Source organism: Notamacropus eugenii, chromosome 5 (assembly GCF_028372415.1).
Source record: "Notamacropus eugenii isolate mMacEug1 chromosome 5, mMacEug1.pri_v2, whole genome shotgun sequence".
In the NCBI taxonomy this organism is placed as follows: Eukaryota; Metazoa; Chordata; class Mammalia; order Diprotodontia; family Macropodidae; genus Notamacropus; species Notamacropus eugenii.
Genome location: NC_092876.1, coordinates 64,814,202 through 64,833,709, shown reverse-complemented (window position 1 = coordinate 64,833,709; position 19,508 = coordinate 64,814,202). Strand labels below are relative to the sequence as shown.

The window sequence follows — 19,508 nt, the reverse complement described above, 5'->3', positions numbered from 1 at the left end:
AGTTTGGCCACAGACCTTCCTTCAGTCCATCACAGAAACATGATCATAATTACAGACATAGCACTTTAAGATCTGCAAGGCACTATGTACATCTATGTATATACACAGATGAACACATATATGTACAAATTTGTGGGTCTATGTATATGTACATACACATGTAATTTCACTTAATACTTACAACAATCCTAAGAGACAAGTCACCCTCATTTTATAAATGAGGAAACTGAGGTCGGGAGGTTAAGGGACTTGCTAGAAAATGTTAGTTGTAGAATTTGAATGCAGGTCTTTCCACCTCCAAGGCTAATGCTTCTGTTGCCTTGCTAAAGATTGTTCATTGTTATTATTCTTTGCCACCCAGACTAGAAGAATTTGAAATGTACTTGGGCAAAGATACTTCTCTGGATTTTCATTTCCCCATCTGTAAAATAGGAGAATTGGACTAGAGAATTTCTAGGGTTTCTTTCAGCCTGAAATCTTATAACAGCTTGAATTTGGAAGGGACCTTTGAGATCCACCACCCTCATTTTGCAGATGAAGAAAGGGGGGCCCATGGAAGGAAAGTGACTGTCTCACTGCAAGATAATATCAGAATCTGGATTTGAACCCAGATCCTTGGACTTTCTCTCTCCTATGTTTTCTGCCTCCATCCCAGGTCCTTGAAGGTACATGGGCAAGACTCTGAGCTACATTTCCTGGAGAGGCTATGTAGTATAGTATATAGAACATTGGATCCATAGTCAGGAAAACTGCATTCAGATTTTGACTTGACCACATACTAGATGTGTGGCCAAGGGCTAGTCCCTCTACCTCTCAGACTCAGTTTCCTCATCTGTAAAACGGAGATGATATTACTTGTATTGCCTACCCCCTCCACCATTATTGCATGAAAAGTGATTGATAGAACTGAAGATGTTATAGAAATGTAAGTTTTAGGCTTCATTTCTGCAGATCTGTTTCTTCATTTGAAAAAATGAGGATAATAGTCTTTTCCCTGCCTCCATCACAAAATTGCTATGAGAACCAGAGGTGAAAGTGTTTGTAAAATGCTTCCTAGCCTATAAAATACAGCCCTCCAAGTAGGTGCTGCTATCAAAGCTACAATTATACCCCCTTTATATCTGGGGCTTGGATGAAGTAGGAATTCCAAATCCTTAGATCTTTTCATGTCAGACATCTCTGTCCTGACTATCCCAGAAACTTCTTTATCAATCTTCAAAATAGGCGAGAGAGAGAGAGAGAGAGAGAGAGAGAGAGAGAGAGAGAGAGAGAGAGAGAGAGAGAGAGAGAGAGAGGAGAGACAGAGACATTGCAAGAGAGAGAAGATTCATTGTCAAATGAGGCTGACCTGCTTGATTCTCTGATTTCTGGAGACATTTGTAAAGGAAGTAATATTGAAATCTGATGTGTTATGTAGTCAGTACTTTATTACTAAATGACATACCAATACAATATAAAAGGTTTTTTAAAAAAAATCCAAGAAATGTGAAATAACACATTGTTTGAAATGATAAAAATGTCCCCGTGAAAATATAAAATGTTGCATATATATATATATATACACAATACATATTTATATTTTATATATATAACACATAGACAAAAGTATAATCAGGCACTCTTTCACAATTAACATGGCATCAGTATACAACAACAATATCCAATAAAATATGGCAGCAAATGACATTGTATGTTACTATGACCAGTAACAAAGTTTCAAACAATGTGGTGGCAACTATTAGCATGTATGAAATGACAATATAATATTAAGCATGGACCAGCTTGATATTAAGTAGCAACACCATGCTAATAGCAGCATGGTACCAAGGAAGGCATATGATTTGCAACAGAAAGGGAAAATGGCGAGAACCTACCGTGTACGCATATGCACGGAATGAACTTGATGTCTGGTGATAATACAAACTCTAGTAACAGACCTAGACAATCACAATGGCAACAAGGTGTCAGTGTAGCAACGATGAACTGTAACAATACCAAAGAGTAGCATGACCTCCATTGGGAAAGGGCTGTTAGGGAGTAACAAAATAGCAAAGTAGCATTACCAAGAGAATTAGTGACCCTGGCATGAGAGAATGATAATGACATTGTATGTTATTATGACCAGTAACATAGTTTCGAACAATGTGGCGGTAACTGTTAGCATGTATGAAGTGATAGCGTGATATCAAGCATGGACCAACTTGATATTAAGTACTAACACCATGCTAATAGCAGCAAGCAAGGCTACGATCTCAAACTATGTAGCGGTGATGAATTCTAGCAATACCAGAGAGGATCATGACCTCCTTTAGGAACGGAATATCAAGGAGTAACAAAGAAACAAGGGAACATTAATAACCAGATAATTAGGGAGCCTGGCATCAGTAATGACATTGTATGTTACTATGACCAGTAACATAGTTTCAAACAATGTGACATCACCCAGTAGCCTCATATCACATAGCAACATATTATCAAGCAACAGCAACTCGATATCCAGTAGTAATACCAACAGTAATGTTAAATAGCAACACAGTACCAAGGAAGGCATGCGATCTATGAAAGGGCAGATTGTTACATTGTCTCTACTGGTAACAGTAACAATTCAAAGACATGGATTGAACTTGTCTGGTACTAATACAGATTCTAGTAACAGACCTGGACAATAAGAGTGACAACAAGTTGTCCGATTATAGCAATGATGAACTATAACAATATCAAACAGCAGCATGGCCTCAGTTAGGAATGGGGGTGGGGTGGGTATCAGGGAGTAACAAAGTAGCAACACAGAGCAGATAATTAGTGACCCTGGCATCAAAGAATGACACAGTAGCAAATCATAACTCAGGAATTCCATTGTAGCTCCCTTTAAGAGCAACAATATTTATATTTCGGTTTGGGTCAATGAGTGGGGAGTTTGTGGTCTGGTTTGGCTGGGTCTGGCTTCAAATGTCTTTTTCCTGCATGAATGGAATTTCCCCATCTGCTTCCCTGTTCTTCTGTCTGGAAATGGGGATGACAAACATGAGATGTCAGAAGAGTGACCTTGGAAGCCAAGACCCCCAATATCCCAATCAAAATGTCTTGCCATTGGGCACAACAGGGCAGCCCCAGTGCAAGAAGCAAGAAGGTTCTGCTCTCAAGAGTGGGGCAGCGAATAGTCTGAAAGTTGGGATGGCTGATGTCTCAGGAATCAAAGACTGAGCAGCAAAGGCTCCTCTTGGAAGTTACAAGGGCTGTTTCTGAGGACTGAGCATCTTTTCTCCCAGGTGAGTGCATTCAAGTAAGTGGGAACGCTGAGGCATAGGAAGAGGTTGTGTTGGGTTTTTTGGGCTACGTTCTGGCTCTGGGAGTCAAATGTAGGCCCACAGTTCCAAGGGCAGAGCAATGCTGGGGCCCTAGAGCTCCTTCAGGATAATCTGAATTTTGCCATCGAGTTCTCCCATATCAAGCAGGAAGGCCACATGGTTACTGTAGTGCTGGATGATGTTGTTATCCATGTTCACCAAGATCCTGGAAAAGAAGAGATGAGAGAATGAGCAGACCCTGAAGATGGAATGACCTCAGTGTCAAGGTTCAAGTACTCTAAGGCTGGGAGTAACTGGAGAATTCAAGATGAGGCCCATAGGTTCTTAAATGTGAAAATTCTCCTGATGACTACATTAAATATTTCTCTCCCTCTTTGGGGTCTCATCAGGTGGATGGCTCTCCTGACTACGGAGTACAGCTGCCTTAACATAACAATTGGACAATTGCAGAGGCATTGAATGTAGAAGCTAAGAGGGACCTCAGAACACAAAATGTCAGAATAGAGAGGGACCTTAAAACATACAATGTCATAGCTAGAAGGGTCCTTAGAACATAGAACATCAGATCTGGGAAGAACCTTAGAACACAGACTGTCAGAGTTGGGGGGGATCTTAAACCATGGAATATCAGAGCTGAGAGTCTCCTTAGAACACAGAATATCAGATCTGGGTAGAGGAGGAACCTTACAACATAGAATACTAGAACTGAGAGGAATCTTAGAACAATGAATGTCAGAACTGGAAGTGCCCTTAGAACACTGAATATCCGAGCTGGGCAGGCTCTTGGAACGAGCATTTCAGAGTGGTAGAGGACCTCAGAACATGAAATTCTAGAGGTGGAAATAACTTTAAAATGTGGAACATTCGAGCAGGAAAGGATCTTAGAAAAATAGCAACCACAATTGCAGCAATATTAATTGACTTATTATGTAACTCTTTAAGGTTTCCAGATTGCTTTGCTTCTTTCAAGGAGGCAGATTATACCCATCTTGCTATACCCATTTTACAGTTAAAGAAGTAAGGATCCTGTTCAAGATCACAGAGCTGGTTGGCAAACCAGTGTCTTGAAGCCATTTTTGTCTGTTATGCCACTGAGGACTGTCACATGTGATATGGACCTTTCCCTTCTCTTGACTCCCACCAGAGCTGCTGCTACACCTAACCACTAGACATCACTGGCCTAACGTTGGGCAGGATGAATCATACAGTCCTGGTGAGCAGTGAGTGGGGAAATTTTTTCTCAACCCCAACCAGTCATTAGGCAAACCATGGAGCCTTGAGGATGGAGGAGTCCTTCACAGATTTATCTCTGGCAACATCCACAGAGCTGTAATTCTCTGGGTTGAAGGTCTCTGCTTGGGGTTAGAGTGCTCACAGAGCCATGTGCATCCCTGTTGATCACTGGCAGTTAGAAGAGTTCTTTCCTGGAATCGGACTTAGACTTACTCCCCAGTAAGTTTCACAGAGGGCCCTTTGTCTTGCTGTTTTGGAGGTAGGGCAAAGCCAGAGAGGAGCCTCTGGGACCTGGTCAAATTCAGAGCCTTTGGCCCCTGTGGCCAAAATCTGCTTTGAGGCTGCAAGAGCACTGACATGAGAGTTATTGAATGAAAGGATCATAGATTTCAAACTGTCAGGGACCTGAGAGGCCACCTAGTCCAGTCCTGTCAGTTTAAGATGAGAAAGCTAAAGACACAGGGATTATTGCCAGTGATCCCCTAGATTGAAAATAGCTGAGCCAGGATTCCAGCCAGGGTCTCTGATCTAGAACTGCAAGGGGCCTCAGAAGCCATGTACTCAGTCCAACCTCCTCATTTTACCAATGTGGAAACTGAGGCTAAGACAAGGAGAGTGGCTTGCCCAAGTTCAGAGAGATACTAGAGAGTAGAAGTGGAATTTGACCAAACCAACTGATTTTTCCACTAAGACACATTGCCTCCCTGTGAATTCTAGAGGGTCACAGAAGCAGGAACTTATTCCCTTCTGTTGAGACTTCTTTGTTAAAGGTAAAACCTTGCCTCTCTAGCCTTTTCCCTCCCTGCCTCCCAGAAGAAGACTTTGTTGTTTTAATCTCCCTCCCACCTCATCTTGTTTAGCCTCTGCAAACAGTATGATTCTGGTCTTTTCAGCTGGGAGATGTGTGTAGAGGAGACTGAATACCCCAGCATCTAAAGCAACAATAAGCAAAATGTGTGACCCGATTGTCATTTTTACTCTACTATCTGTCTCACTTCACATTAAAAACCTGGCCAGGGGCCAGCAAAAACAATGTATTAGTTAATCTTCCAAGCACTCAGTGATGCTTGCAAGGCTGATGGTATCTCTCTTTGTCCAGAGGACTTGCTGTGTAGCTTTATGAAAATAAACTCGGCCATTTATTAGAATTTCCTGTTTATCAGATTACAGAGAGAACTGGACCCAGGGAAGGGTGGGGAGTGAGCCAGGTCTCTTCAGAAAAGCATTTCTGGGGGGATATATTTCCTGATCTGCTCATCTGAAGCAGTCCAATCAGGGCCACCTCAGAATTAGGGTTAGAAATTCTTACCGTCTGGGAAAGGTGTTCCTGCCTCAGCAGAATCTTCCAAGAGACACACCCTAAGTCCACCTTGCCATATGATCGAGAACTGTAATTGTCCTCTCCTTAGAGGAAAGAAGTGATATCATGTGTGTAGGGGTGAGAATACTGAATTTAGAGTCAGAAGATGAGGGGATGAATCATGATTCTGCCACTTCAGTGGCAAATGTCTTTTGGCAAGGACTTGGGACACTCTTTCCCTAACTGTAAAATGTGGCATTGGGCTGGTTAGGACCCTAGCTCCAAATCTGTGAGCCTAATCCCTATGAAAATGTGGGAGATGGACTCAGTGAATCCAAAAGTCCCTCCCACCTCTGACATTCTCTGTTCTAAGGTCCCTTCTAACTCTGATATTCTACAATCCCACTTAACTCAGATATTGTGTTCTCAGGACAGCCCCTTCTGGCTCTATCATTCTATGCCTCAATGTCTTGTTCAGCTTTAATTCTATAGTTTAAGGCCTCTTTCATCATTCTACCTTCTATGGGTATTTTGCACTGATTTTTTAGCCTAATTCTGACATCTGATTTTCCAAAATACCTTTCCAGCTCAGGCATTCTGTGTTCAAAAGTCCCATTCTACTTTAAATCCAATGAAGCTGCCAACATTCCAGGTGGTAGACTGGGGAGGGAGGCTCCCAACTGGACTTCCAGGAATCTCCCAGACTACTAATGCCTCCCCTTTGTGAACTTTCCAGAATCTATCACATTTTATCCTCCAAACCACCACGGAGAGTCAAAGATTCTGCTTACCCCACCCCCAAACGATGAGAGTTTTGATAGGGAAGTCAGAAAGAAGAAACCACGGGAAAGTCACTCTGGGCTTGTTGGGGCAAGGTAGTATTCAGTGCTGAGCTGGGCTTCTGATTCAGCTCCAGAGAGCACAGGAACTCCAGTTTAAAACCGAAACTTAACTAAACAAAGCACACGCGCACACACACACACACACACACACACACACACACACACACGGTCATTCTCAGGGCCCCTGGTGATGAGCTCATTACAGAATCATACATCTTAGAGCTGGAAGAGATGTTAAGAAATCTTGCCTCCTGCCTGTAGGTATGGCAATAGTAATTATTCCTATTTCACAGGTGAGGTAACTGAGACCTTTAAAAGTTATACACCACATTAGTGGCCGAGCCAGAACCCAGAATTGGAACTGCTTTATCTCCTGAATTCTAGTTCTGCTCTGCTGACTGCCTTCATGAAGTCCCCTCCCTTATTTGGGAGACTTCTTTCTTCAGTTTGTGGTCTGTGGTGATAAAGATGATCATGGTGGTGAATGGGAGACAGCATGGCCCAGGGAATAAACCCTAAACATACAGCACATGGGTTCAGGGAGACCCAAGTTCAAATCCCAGCTTAGACAAGTACTAACTATGTGGCCAAGAGGAAGGTCACACAAATTCCTCATCTACAAAATGGGGCAATACTGTGATTTCTTGGGAGGAGATTTGATGCGTGTGGAAAGAGTTCTGGCTCTTGAGGTAGAGCACCTATTTTTGAACATTTTTGAACCTCTGAGACTGACTGTGTAATTTTCCATTTTTGAGGGCCTCAGTTTCCTCATCTGCAAAATAAGGAAGTTAGACTAGCTGGCCTCTGAGGGCCTTCTCCAATTCAGATCTATGCCTCACAAGGTTGTTGTGGGGAAAGCAATTTATAAACTTTAAAGCCCTAGGTAAATGTGACCTATCATTACTATGAACAGACTCTGAGTTTTCCTATCTTATCCCTTATTAGTCAGAAAACTTTGGTCAGGGCACTTCCGGTTTTGAGTCTAAGTTTCCTTATCTGTAAAATGGGATATAATCTCACCTGCCTCTTTCCTCCACTTGATTTTGAAAAGGAAAAGGGCTATTCTATATCTGAGATGCTACTGATTTTCTAATGTGTCCTCTCTCTGCACTTGGTGGGTTGGTCAGAAGGAAGAGGGACAGGTGGTTAGCACCCTTGCCCAGTCCCTCCCCTCAGCACTTTGTCAGCCCAGGGAACGTTATGGGGAGGGGGTGGTGGGGAGGTAAGGGGGACTCACCAAACCTCTAAAAGGAAAAGGCCCAGACAATGTCTGGAGGCAGAATTCCTGGGCTCCTTCCAGGGGCTATTAATAAGTAAAAGAGTACAATGCTGCTGGGGCTGGGGGGTATGGGGTGGGGGGGGTGGGGAGGGGGCAGGAGAAGAGAATCCTCCAGGAGAGGGATTTAGGGAGATAGATCTCAGTTTCGGGTCATTGTCCAGACAGAACTGGGGATAGGTAGGGAAGAGTGTTTCAATGAACCATTTGGTATTATTTACTGGTAATCACTCATAAATAATGATTCCCCAATCAGCAGCCACCACATAATGACTGCAAATTGGGGCTATTGCTTCCCAGACACCGGCTGAGCTCAGAGGAGGTCAACCCTGCCCCCCCTGCTGTGAGGGGGGGGGTGCACAGGCGATGGGAGGGAGATGCCTGGTTCAGTACATGAGAATTTCAACAGAAAAACAGAGGATGCTGACTGAAGTCATCAGGGCAGGCAGAAAAGGGAAGGGGGAGACTGGGTAATAATAATGACATTTATACAGCAATTTTAGGTTCACAAAGCAATTTGCTTTCATTTTCTCATTTGATGTTAGCTAATGCCTCAATGTGTTTTTCAACTCAAAACTCACTCATTAAATACTTGCTGTGGACCCTATGTCCTACTACCCTATAGAATGAAACCTTCCCCTCCCCCAGGAGACCAGCCAGGCTGGTCTCCCTGTTTCCTAAACAATCCTATAGTCCTTATTAGCACTTTGTATTTCTATAATTCTTTAAGGTTTGTATAGTATTTTCCTCTTAACAACCCCCTGAGGTAGGAAACACAAGTATTATGGTTCCCATTTTTCAGATGGAGAAACTGAGGCTGAGAGGGAAAGTGACTTCACTAAGGTCACACAGCAAGGAGTATCCCAAACCAGGGTATCCTGACACTAAGTCTGGTGCTCCTGCCAGTGTCCCTCCCTTCTCTGCCCACCTCTCCTCTGCCATTCCAAATTGTACCTAGGCTTACGCAAGAAGCCTTGTGTAGAATGAAAGACTCTAGTTTGTCTCCAAAGGTATCTCATTCTTTTTAACTCCAATAATTCTGATTGTCTATTGGATTTTCCAGGTAGTGTTATATATGTATCTGTCCCAATTGACATGGGATCCCTGGAAGGAAACCAGCATGGTGGTAGAGTGGGAACTTTGTAAGACTGATGATAATGATAATAATACCTAGCACTTATATAGCTCTTTAAGATTTGCAAAGCACTTACAGATGTTATCTTATTTGATCCTCACAACCCTGGGAGGTCGGTGCTATTATGATCCCCATTTCACAGATGATAAAACTGAGGCTGATTAGAAGTTAAATGACTTGCCCAGCTACACACAGCCAGTAAATGCCTGAGGCAGGATCAGCACCCAGGTCTTCCTGATTCAGAGACCAGTACTTTGTCCACTTTCAACACCTGCCAATAGTCAAACGAGCTGGGGTTGAACTTCCTTCTGGGTTTTCCATACTGCCTATGGAATTTGAGCCTCAGTTTTCTCCTCTGTAAAATGAGGGGAGTTGCACCACATTATCTCCAAACCTCCCCCCAGTCAGCCTTTAAAGGCTTGTATGGTTTTACTCCCAAATACTTTCAAGTTGACTATGACAGATTAGTCTGAGGCAGGCTCTCCTACAAGCTTTTATCTCTCTGCACAATTCCTCATTGTCTCCCCCACAGCATCTTGCTCAGGCTCTCATTACAATGACTTCTAGAATTGTTCTGGTCTACATAAGTGGGGAGAATGAGAGTGGGGTCAAGCTCCTGAAGACTGAAAAAATCTATTTGAGGCAAGTTGTTATGCTAATAACCACTCTGGTCAGGCAAGCTACCATATGCATTCAGCATTTGGAGATAATGAGACCCATCCTTCATACACTCAGACTCAGAACCTTAAAATGTAAGAAAAAAATGGGAAGAGATCTCAGAACCAGAAGGGACCTTAGAACACAGAATAGCAGAGCTGTAAGGGCCCTTAGAACATAGGATGTCAGAGCTGGGAGGTACATTAGAACATGGAGTGTCAGCTGAGAGGAGTCTCAGAGCATAGAACATTGGCCCTGAGATCCCATCTCATCCAACAAGTACTTACTAAGCACCTACTCTACAGATGATGCTTCACTGTGGGCATTTGAAAGGTACAAGACCAAATGCCCTTAGAATATAAGATATTAGAACAAAGGTTAAAAAAAACATGAAAACATAATAAGTATGTACATGATAATTTTGAGGCACAAGGGTAGAACACTAACAGCTAAGGGTCTTTTACGAGACAGTACCTTAAAGGGTCATCTCAATTTACAAATAAGGAAATTGAGGCCCAGAGAAACCTTGCCCAGCATATGGGTGGTGACTGGCAGAGCTGGGATGTCTGATTTTATGTCTCTTTCTCCCAGATGACGAGGTGAGGGTAAAGGGTGAGTTTAGCCCATTCTCTTGAGGGCTCTGGGGCTGTTTCCCTACTGTCTTCCCCCTAGAACTCTTACTTAGGCCAGGCACTCAAAGACACCAACTCCACAAAGTTGGACACAAGGAAGCCCTTTGTGTCTTGGGTCCCACCAGTGGGCTGGACCTGCTTGTGATTTACAACCTTGCTAAGACCATAGGCTGTTGACAAGTGAGTGCCAACATTTCCCAGCATTAATTTACTTACCCTCTCTTGCATTTTTTATAGACTTTGTAAATGCTCTCTTCAGGAAAACCATACTTCTCTGAGATCTGCAAGAGAACAGCCAGAAATTCATTTGCATGATGCCAAGGCCAGATTTTAACAGGGCAGAGGTAGGGTTGGGAGGAGGAAGGTGGAGAGAGTGGGGGAAGTAGACTTTCCCCACCATTTAAAAATAACAATAATGCCTCACATCTGTAAAGTGTACTATGCCTTTCAAAAGAGCTTTCATATCCATTATCTTCCAGGGATCTCAGGATAAGCCTGGGAGGAAGGTAGGGCCTGTGGCCTTGGGCAAACCTTCTATAGATGGTCTGTAAGATTCCAGATAATCTTCCAGATAATATGAAGTCTTCAATTTTGTCCATTAGAAAACTAAGGACTTGAGAGTTAAAATCATAGGATTACAGGACTTTAGAAGTAGATGGGCCCCTAAAAGACAGGATGTCAGAGCAAGGAGGGCCCCTAGAACACAGGATGTCAGAGCAAGGAGGGCCCCTAGAACACGGGATGTCAGAGCAAGGAGGGCCCTTAGAACACAGGATGTCAGAGTTGGGAGGGCTCTTAAACATCAGTACTGGGAAGGACCTGAGAATATAGAATGTCAGAACTCGGGGCAACTTTGATCTTTTGCAATTCTGACTTTCTCTGCTCCAAAACCCATTTCAGGTATAACTTTTCATGTTTCTGCAATATTCATGTGACACTAGCCGAAGTCATTAACTGCAGAAAACTATTTAGGGATGCCTGAGCCTCAGAGAGAAGAGTCTCCTTCACCCTCACTCATGTATTATGCAAGAACAAGGGAGATGTCAGTAGCCTGAAGACTGATGGTTCTAGAGCAGAAGCCTCTGAAGACGTTGGCCTGGGACCTTTTCCTTGTGATAAAGTAGCTATGTGCAACTGAGGAACCATGTTCCTTTGATTCTGTCACTGAATACTTCAGCTCTCCCTCAGCATCAGGAAAGACTGTGAGAGCATAGATTCAGTTCTCCTTGGTGGACCTCTTTAGAACTTCCCAATTGCTGCTGAAGGGACCACCATAGTCACTCAGATTTGCAAACTGAATGTCACCCTATCACCCCACACATCCATCCAATTCCCAGATCTCACCTTTTCTAACTTGACACTATCTCTCATACCTTTCTCTCCACTTGAATAGCTAGCCTCCTAGTTCAGGCCTTCAACATCTCTCACCTGGACTACTCTTATTAGCCCTCTAATGAGTTTTTCTGCCTCAAGTCTCTCTCTTCTCCAAACCACCCTTCCCTGAGCTGCTAAACCAATTGTCTTAAGTGTAGGTCTCCACATCATCCCCGCTACTCAATAAAATTCAATGAGATAGTATTGGAGACAGAGGAGGAGGACGAGGAAAGAAAAAGGAAGAGGAAAGAAAGGAGAGAAAGAGGAGGAACATGTAGCACAGGTCTGGCATGCAGTAGACATTATAAAATAAATGGTTATTATCTTCCCTCTTCCTATCAATAAATTGCAAAGGCTCCCTATTACCACCACGATTGAATAGAAATTGCTTTGGTAGTCATTTAAAGCCCCTTTTCCTTTCTACTTGGCCCCTCCTATCTTTTCAGACTTGTTACATAGAATCCCCATCCACATACAGTTTGGGTCCACACATATCCTACATTACTGTTCCTTGAACACAAAACTCCATCTTCCACTGCCATGCCTTTGCCTAGGCTGTTCCCTGTGGCTAGAATATTCCTTCCCTAATCTCAACTTTAAGAATCTCTGGCTTCCTTCAAGATTCAACATAGATGCTACCTTCTCCAAGAGTCCTTTCCCAATTGGCCTCATCCCTTCTCCCACAGCTGCAAAGCCTTTCCCTCTAAGGTTACCTTCTATCAGCTCTATACGTATCTTAGATGTATCTGTGTGTTTACAAGTGTAAACGGCTTAAGGGCAGGGATTATTTTTGCCTTTCTTTGCATCTCCAGCCCTTAGCACAGTGCCTGACTCAGAGTGACAGTTAAGCCAGCCAGTGATACTCCGGGGTCCATAGTTAGTCTTTGAGGAATCTGAGGGGTCATTAAGTTCAATCCCTCTCCCAATGGATGAATGTTCTCCATAGCATGGTCATGTATCCTCAGTTTGAACACCTCCAGGGTCAGGGAATTCACTAGTTCCTGAGGCAACCCATCCCATTATTGGAGGGCCAGTTTGGAAAGTCCTTCCTAGTGCTGAGACCTGTGAATGAGCCCTATGGATGTCCCCATCTCAGTCTATTCAAGACCACTTGGTTTCATTTCTGTTAAATCTCACAGACAAACAGGTTTGCAAGGCTAACAAAGGCCCTGGCCCATCATAAAGCAGCCATCAGATTATGCAGAATTTACAGCGTGTGCTTTTCCCAAGGAGCCAATGTTATAGCAGCCAGGAAGATAACCATCACAGAAATATGCCTTCTGTGTCCCTCCCGCAACCCAGCTCCCCAGATCCCCTGGGAACAGGGAGAGCTGCAGAAGTGGGGCTTCAGGTTTCACCTTAATGGACCCTAGATAGGATCAGAGAGATGTTGGCTTTTTTCATTATAGCTGAAAATATGAAAACCTTGTGGGGATTTTAGTGGGTGGCTGGTTCAATCTGAGTCAATAACATATGAGAGAGCAAAAGAGAGGAGAAAAAAAGGGATGTGGCTTTGAGGCTTTATTGATGGAATCAGGGTGTCTAGAAGGAGAGTCTGGACCCCGCAGTCCTGGTCTGAGCATTGTTGGTGAGGAGAGGAGGCCTCAGGCCTGGGGGCCCTGCTAGAGTGTCCCTCTCAAAGCTGGGGGCCTCATTTTAGGAAGGAACCTGACAAGGTGGTCTACATCTAGTGAACGTAATCAGGGGGGAGGATTGGGGGGAGGGCTTGACAACCATGCCATATCAGCATCAAGCAAAGGAAACGGACATATCTAGAATCCCCTCTTGTGCCTTATGTATAACTTTAGAAATGTGTGTGGAATACAAGCGGTGAATGTTTAGCCTGGAGGAAGGGAGACAATGGAGTGGGACTGGAAGGCACGGTAACTGTTATCAAATATCTTTGAAGGGCTGGCCTGTGGAAGATGGATTGGCTTGGTTTCCTTGACCCCAGAGAGCAGAAGCAGGAGCAGTGGATGGAAGATACAGAGGCAAATTTGGGCTTCATGTATAGAAAGAAGTACTTTCTATCTAATAGAGTGCCTAATGATATAATACTGCCTTTGGAAGTAGCTAGTTCTCCATCACTAGAGGCATTCATAAGAAGATGGGAAAAAACTTATCAAGAATGTGGTGATGGGAGTTCCTGATTGAGGCAGGCAGTGAACTAGAGGATCTTTAAGGTCCCTCCCAGCATGTCCTAAGGCCCCTCCCAGTCCTGCCATTCTCTGTTCTAAGGGCTCTCCCAGTTCTGACACTTTTCTTTTGAGGGAGTTTGGTGTAAGCTTGGATTTGGAATCAGGCTTCTCAATATGTACTCCAACTTCAAATCTACAACCTTGGGATCTCTTTTATGGTCTGATTGCCCTTCTCTAACATTTGATGTTTCCAGATCATGTCTCATTCTAACAGTTGATTCTCTAAGATGCCTTCTGACTCCCTAAATTTGAAAACTAATAGAGGAGGAAGAAGAAAGACCTTAACCTTCCCCATTTAATCATCTGGGACGGAAGAGAAGCTTGGGAGGAGGAGATACCTGTATCCTTCTATGATTATCCAAGATCCCTGGGGACCATTTTCTTTCCCTCTCCCTTCCCCAAGTAAACTGAAGACCTGAAAAGAACTTACCGCATTCCTTAACCCTTTGAGGTCTGGGGTCTTCAGCATGAGGGCATCAAACACCTCCTCTGTCTCCCTTCGGACATATAACAAGACTGCAAAGGACAGAAAGCAGCTTTGAGTTAACGCAAGAGGGAAGAATGAGGCCAATATAATCTCACCCCTGGGGGATCAATCCTAGGACAAGTGGATTTAGAGTTGGAAGAGACCTTATGGCTTATCCAGTTCCCTCTAGCTCCTTCATTTTATAGGGAGAGAATCATGGCTCAGGGAGATTAATCAACCTTCCCAGGGGCAAATCAATGACAAGTAAAATTGGGATTTTAATCCATTTTCTGATCCCAAATCCAACTTTTCCCACTATACTATGAAATCATGAGCCTCCTAAACTTTTTAAAGGCCCAGAATGAAGTAAGCATAGATATCGCTGTCCAAGCCTAGAAGAATGTCCACCCATTGGAGATAGAATTACCCTCATGGCCAGGAGCAGGACACATTTCTTGCAAGACCGAAAGGTATTGCAAAAAAGAACATTGGTCTCAGAAGATCTTAGTTTAAGATTGAGTTTGTCACCTACTAACTGTATGACTGTGGCAAATTTCTTCACCTCTCTCTGAACCTGTTTGCTCATCTCTAAAATGGGAATAATGTCATTTGTTCCACCTTTCTCAAATGCATTTATGTTCATAAAATACTTTATAAGCTTTGAAGAGCTGTATATTGAAGACCTTTATTATTATTTATTTATCCCTCATATCAGATGCTAGCCCCTCCTGGAGCAGTATCAGGGGCTGTCGTATCCTGACTCTCTTAGAGGATGGGGCACAGATCAACGTGGTATGCTGGAAAAAGCATGGGGGTTGGAGTCAGAGAACTTTGTAACCCTCTCTGGGCATTGCTTTCCTTCTCTGTAGAATGAGGGGGACTGTATTCAATGACCTCAGAGGTCCCTTTCAGTTCTAAACTCTCTGATCCTCTTAGATGGTGCTAGGGGTAGGAGGTGAGGGTGGGGTGGGGGAACAGTCACCTACCTCTCTGGAGATCATCTTCCTTGGCTTGCTTGGGAGGTAGAAGGTCAAAGTCATCAGAAAAGGGTGAACAGGTTCGTTTCAGAGGCAGCCTGAGGAGACAGAAACACAGACAATTCCAGGTCAGGGGAGCAGCAAAGAGAGAGACTCCACCAGCCATAGGAACTGTGTGGAAAGGGGCCGTCTTCTCAATGGATGGATTTCTGAGGGGCTAGAGGAAGAGTAGGACTGGTCTTGCCTTGTGGTGACATATAGCTGGGAATGGTGTGAAGCATGAAGTTGGGGTCCCTCCAAACAGCACCACTGGACCTAGATTTAAAAGCCAGTGTTCTGGTGGGGGCAGTACTAGAGCAGTCAGAAACCCCTGGAATGTGACCTGGGAGGTTGGAGGTCAGTGCAGACAAGGGATTCTCTTAATTTTTGTTTTGTCCTGTATCTCTTCTGGTGAAACCCATGGACCCCCTCTCGGAATGATATATTTAAATACATAAATTAACAAAGGAAATGAATTATTTTGAAATGTAGCTATCAAAGTATCAAAATCAGCTCATAGACTCCAGGCTAAGAGCCCTGGGTGGAGATTCTACATCTCTCAAAGAAACAACCAGTAGAGGGAAAAGGCCCCAGGAGTGGTTTAGGGCACCATTCTCTGACCAACCTATGTCATATAAGGTATGTTGTAAGTATTTGTGTTTCCATGTTTCCTGCCTCCTAGAAGGTAAGGACAGGGATGGACCAGATCTTATTAAATCAGCACAGAGTTCTGCAGATGTGCGTTCATTTATTAAAAAACATTTATCTTGCACATAGTGCTAAAGAAATCTTCATCCAATGAAGGAATGAATGAGGAATGAATGAAATGACAACTTTTGCAGGTAATAGCCCTCAGAAAGAATGAAGTGATGGGGGAGGGAATAGGAATGCCTCCCCAGCACCGAGTTGTCTCACAAAGCCGCCAGCCAATCTCCCCATCTGCCAGGCCATCTCGGAGACTTGCTATTTTGTTTGGTTTTACAAGAGGTTGTCTCGCCAGAGATTAGCTGAGTTTTCACATAAAACGAGTCCAATAAAAACTGGGGGAGTTTCAACGAGAAAGGAAAATCTGGTCCCCAGCTCTGTGGTTGAGGCCCACGCCCTGCAGCCACTGGGCCTCTCTCATGGGACTGTTTCAAGCAAAGGGGGTCAGTCTTAAAGAGACGTTGGACTGTGCCTGCTCACGGTAGGTGTTTAATACATACATATCTGTCCTTGGTATAACAATGACACTCTTTCACCACTGTGGCTGCAGCCCCTCCCTGCCTTAATGAGTTGGGGGTGGCGGCCATCTTCATATATCTTTAGCACAGTGCCTGGCATACAGTCTGTGCTTAATAAATATTGGAATGAATGAATTCCCATAGCAAAGAAAAAGCTCCTCCCCTGTTGACCAAGCATCAGATGATGAGCTCCCATACTGTTATGGAGGCTGGGTCCTAAATGACAGATTAAAAACACCTTCCTGGTGTGTTCCTTCTAGCTAGGGCTGCAGAGCCTGGCAGAACCTAGGGTCACCTCCGTACCACAATGAAGCATCAGAAGGGGGTCCAGGGGTTGCCTTACTTTGTATCTCCAGTCCTTAGCACAGCACTGGGAGCACATTTCATTGATTTCATTTTCTTTACTCATGGAGAATTATTAGTGGTAGAATTATTAGTACCATTTCTGACCCTGTGTCCTTTCTTTGGGAAGAATGAGCTCCAGACATTGGCTTGTAAATGGGCCTGTGCAGGGGCAGTTGGGTGCAGGAGGTAGGCATGAGAACAGGGAGCAGGCTGGGGAGGAGCACTGTACTGGAAGGGAGAGGAGGAGGAGAGAAATAATAGGAACCGTGTTCTTCATACCTGTTTGTGCCATTGTGGATGGTAGGAGAACCAGCCTGAAAATGCAAAAAGAAAGATGCATTCCATTACATAGTGAAGGATTTTCATTTGGGGCAGCCTGGTCTAATGTTTAGAGCATTGTGTTTAGAGTCAGGAAAACCTGGGGTCCTGTTCTGCCTCGGACCCTTGCTAGATACAGGAGCCTAGGCCATTGAGCCTCAGGCTTAGTGACTCACTGCTCTAGAACATTGTCTACAAGTGAGAGACCTTGAAGTGGAAGTCCCCTCCTCCCAAGGCAAGCCATCCCACTTTGGGCTATCACTTGTGTTTCACTATATAAAAACTACACTTGTCTCTCTGGAACTCCTCCCCATCGCTCCTTCTTCTACACTGCAACAGGACTTAAAATACTCAAACACACCTATCATCCCTACCCCCAGCCCACCCAAGTCTCCTCTCTTCCAGACTAACCATTCCCAGGACCTTTGATCCGTTCTCATATGGTATGACCTCCAGACCCTTCACTATCCCGGACATTCTCCTCTGAACATTGGTCAATATCCATCCTAAAATGTGATGCCTGGAATGCTACTCAAAGAGGAGGAATCTGATTGCAGCAGAAGACAGCCGACATCTTTTGTTCCGGACATTTTATGTGAAGCTGTGGTCAGAGCACTGGACTTGGAATCAGGAAAACCTTAGACCAAATTCTGCCTCAGACACTTATTGACTGTATGACAATGGACAAGTCACAAATCTCTCTGTGCCTCAGTTTCCTCACTTGTAAAATGAGGATAGTGATAGTACCCTGCTTCAGAGGGCTGTTGTGATAATCAAATGAGAATGCTACAGAAATGCCAGCTGTTATCACTATTCATAATAATGTACCTGAAGTTTACTCTTCCACTGCTGACTCATATCAGCTTTGTGGTCAAGTAAAGCCCTGGGATCTTTTACCCCTTGAACTCTAGCTAGGCCTCCCCCTCCCCCACTCCAATTCCCATCCTGGGCTTGTGAGAAGGTACTCACGATGGCACAGTCATAGTTTCGGGACCTGTAAGGCCCGATAAGTTCAGTTTGCTCTGAAAACATCATTCCCTGAACCCGGCTACAGACTCAACTTAAACTTGGCCAGACATTTCATAAACATATGTTGTAAGTTACCATATGGAGCTGTCTGAACCCATAACCTCCCTGATAGGGCTGAGTCAGGAGGCTGCCTGGGACCTTGCCAACATGTCGCCACACGCTGCCGCTGTGGCCTCAGGGAGGCTGATGGTGCCATTCCATTGATGTCCCATGTAGCACGTCTCCTCACTCCATGAAGGCCTTTCTATCCTAGCTTCTCCACGCTTAGATGTTAACTTCTGGAGAAATCTTTCTTCCTGGTCATGACCAGCTTCTAATTTATTCAAATTTAGATTCTAATTTGCATCATACTTCTGTCCTCAAAGGGAATGATTGCTTTCATCACTGGCACGTTTAAGTGCCTCTATGTAGGGAACATAATAGAGGAGGAAGTGGGGAATCCACCCAGAATAATCATGATAAAGTTAAGGTTTGCTAAGTGCTTTACAGATGTACTTACATTATTACATTTTTTATTTCCATTATTTATTGTTGTTATTAAGTCATTTTTCAGTCTCTTGGTGACCCCATATGGGGTTTTCTTGGCAGAGACACTAGATTTGCCATTTCCTTTTCCAGCTCATTTTACAGATGAGAAAACTGAGGCAAAGAGGGTTAAGTGACTTGCCCAGGGTTACACAATTAGGAAGTGCCTGAGGCTGGATTTGAACTCATGAAGATGTATCTTTCTGGTTCTAAGTCTCAGGCCCTGGGCTGCTTGGACCCACTCTCTGACCCTTACCACGCCATTCCGTTGCAAGTTGGAGAAGTGGATGTTGGGAATGAAGAGAACAGGCTGGCTTTCCAGGTCAGATTCTGGTCGAAGGTAGGTGGTCTCATTGCCTCGGAAACTGGAGAGTAGGCAGCCCTTGAGACCTGTTGAGGAAAAAGCAATTTAACCTGAGAAGATAGCTCCAGTAGCTGGCAGAGGCTGGTAGAAAGAGTCCTGAGCCAAGGGACTCACTTCTAATCCTGGCTCTAGTATGAACTAGTTTGTTGTATGGCCATGGATAAGTAATTTCTCTTTTCTGGGCTTCAATTTACTCTTTTGTCAAATGAGGGAAGGTAGACGGGTAGAAGGTTCCAGATCTAACATTCTCTTTTTCTAAGGCCCTTC

At 44.1% G+C, this 19,508-nt stretch overlaps 1 protein-coding gene across 2 annotated transcripts in view; it reads right to left on the bottom strand.

Annotated features, from left to right (window-relative positions):
• Positions 1-1,407: 1,407 nt before the first annotated feature.
• Positions 1,408-19,508, bottom strand: part of GRHL3 (grainyhead like transcription factor 3) — a 48,502-nt gene continuing 30,401 nt past the window's right edge. For both annotated transcript variants that reach the window (XM_072609316.1, XM_072609317.1), the window contains exons 11-16: positions 19,134-19,267; positions 17,285-17,319; positions 15,408-15,496; positions 14,386-14,471; positions 10,600-10,664; positions 1,408-3,513 (exon numbers count right to left, since the gene is read on the bottom strand). In XM_072609316.1, the coding sequence (XP_072465417.1) occupies positions 3,399-3,513; positions 10,600-10,664; positions 14,386-14,471; positions 15,408-15,496; positions 17,285-17,319; positions 19,134-19,267 (524 nt within the window). In that variant the 3' untranslated portion in view covers positions 1,408-3,398. The remainder of the gene's footprint in view (positions 3,514-10,599; positions 10,665-14,385; positions 14,472-15,407; positions 15,497-17,284; positions 17,320-19,133; positions 19,268-19,508) is intronic.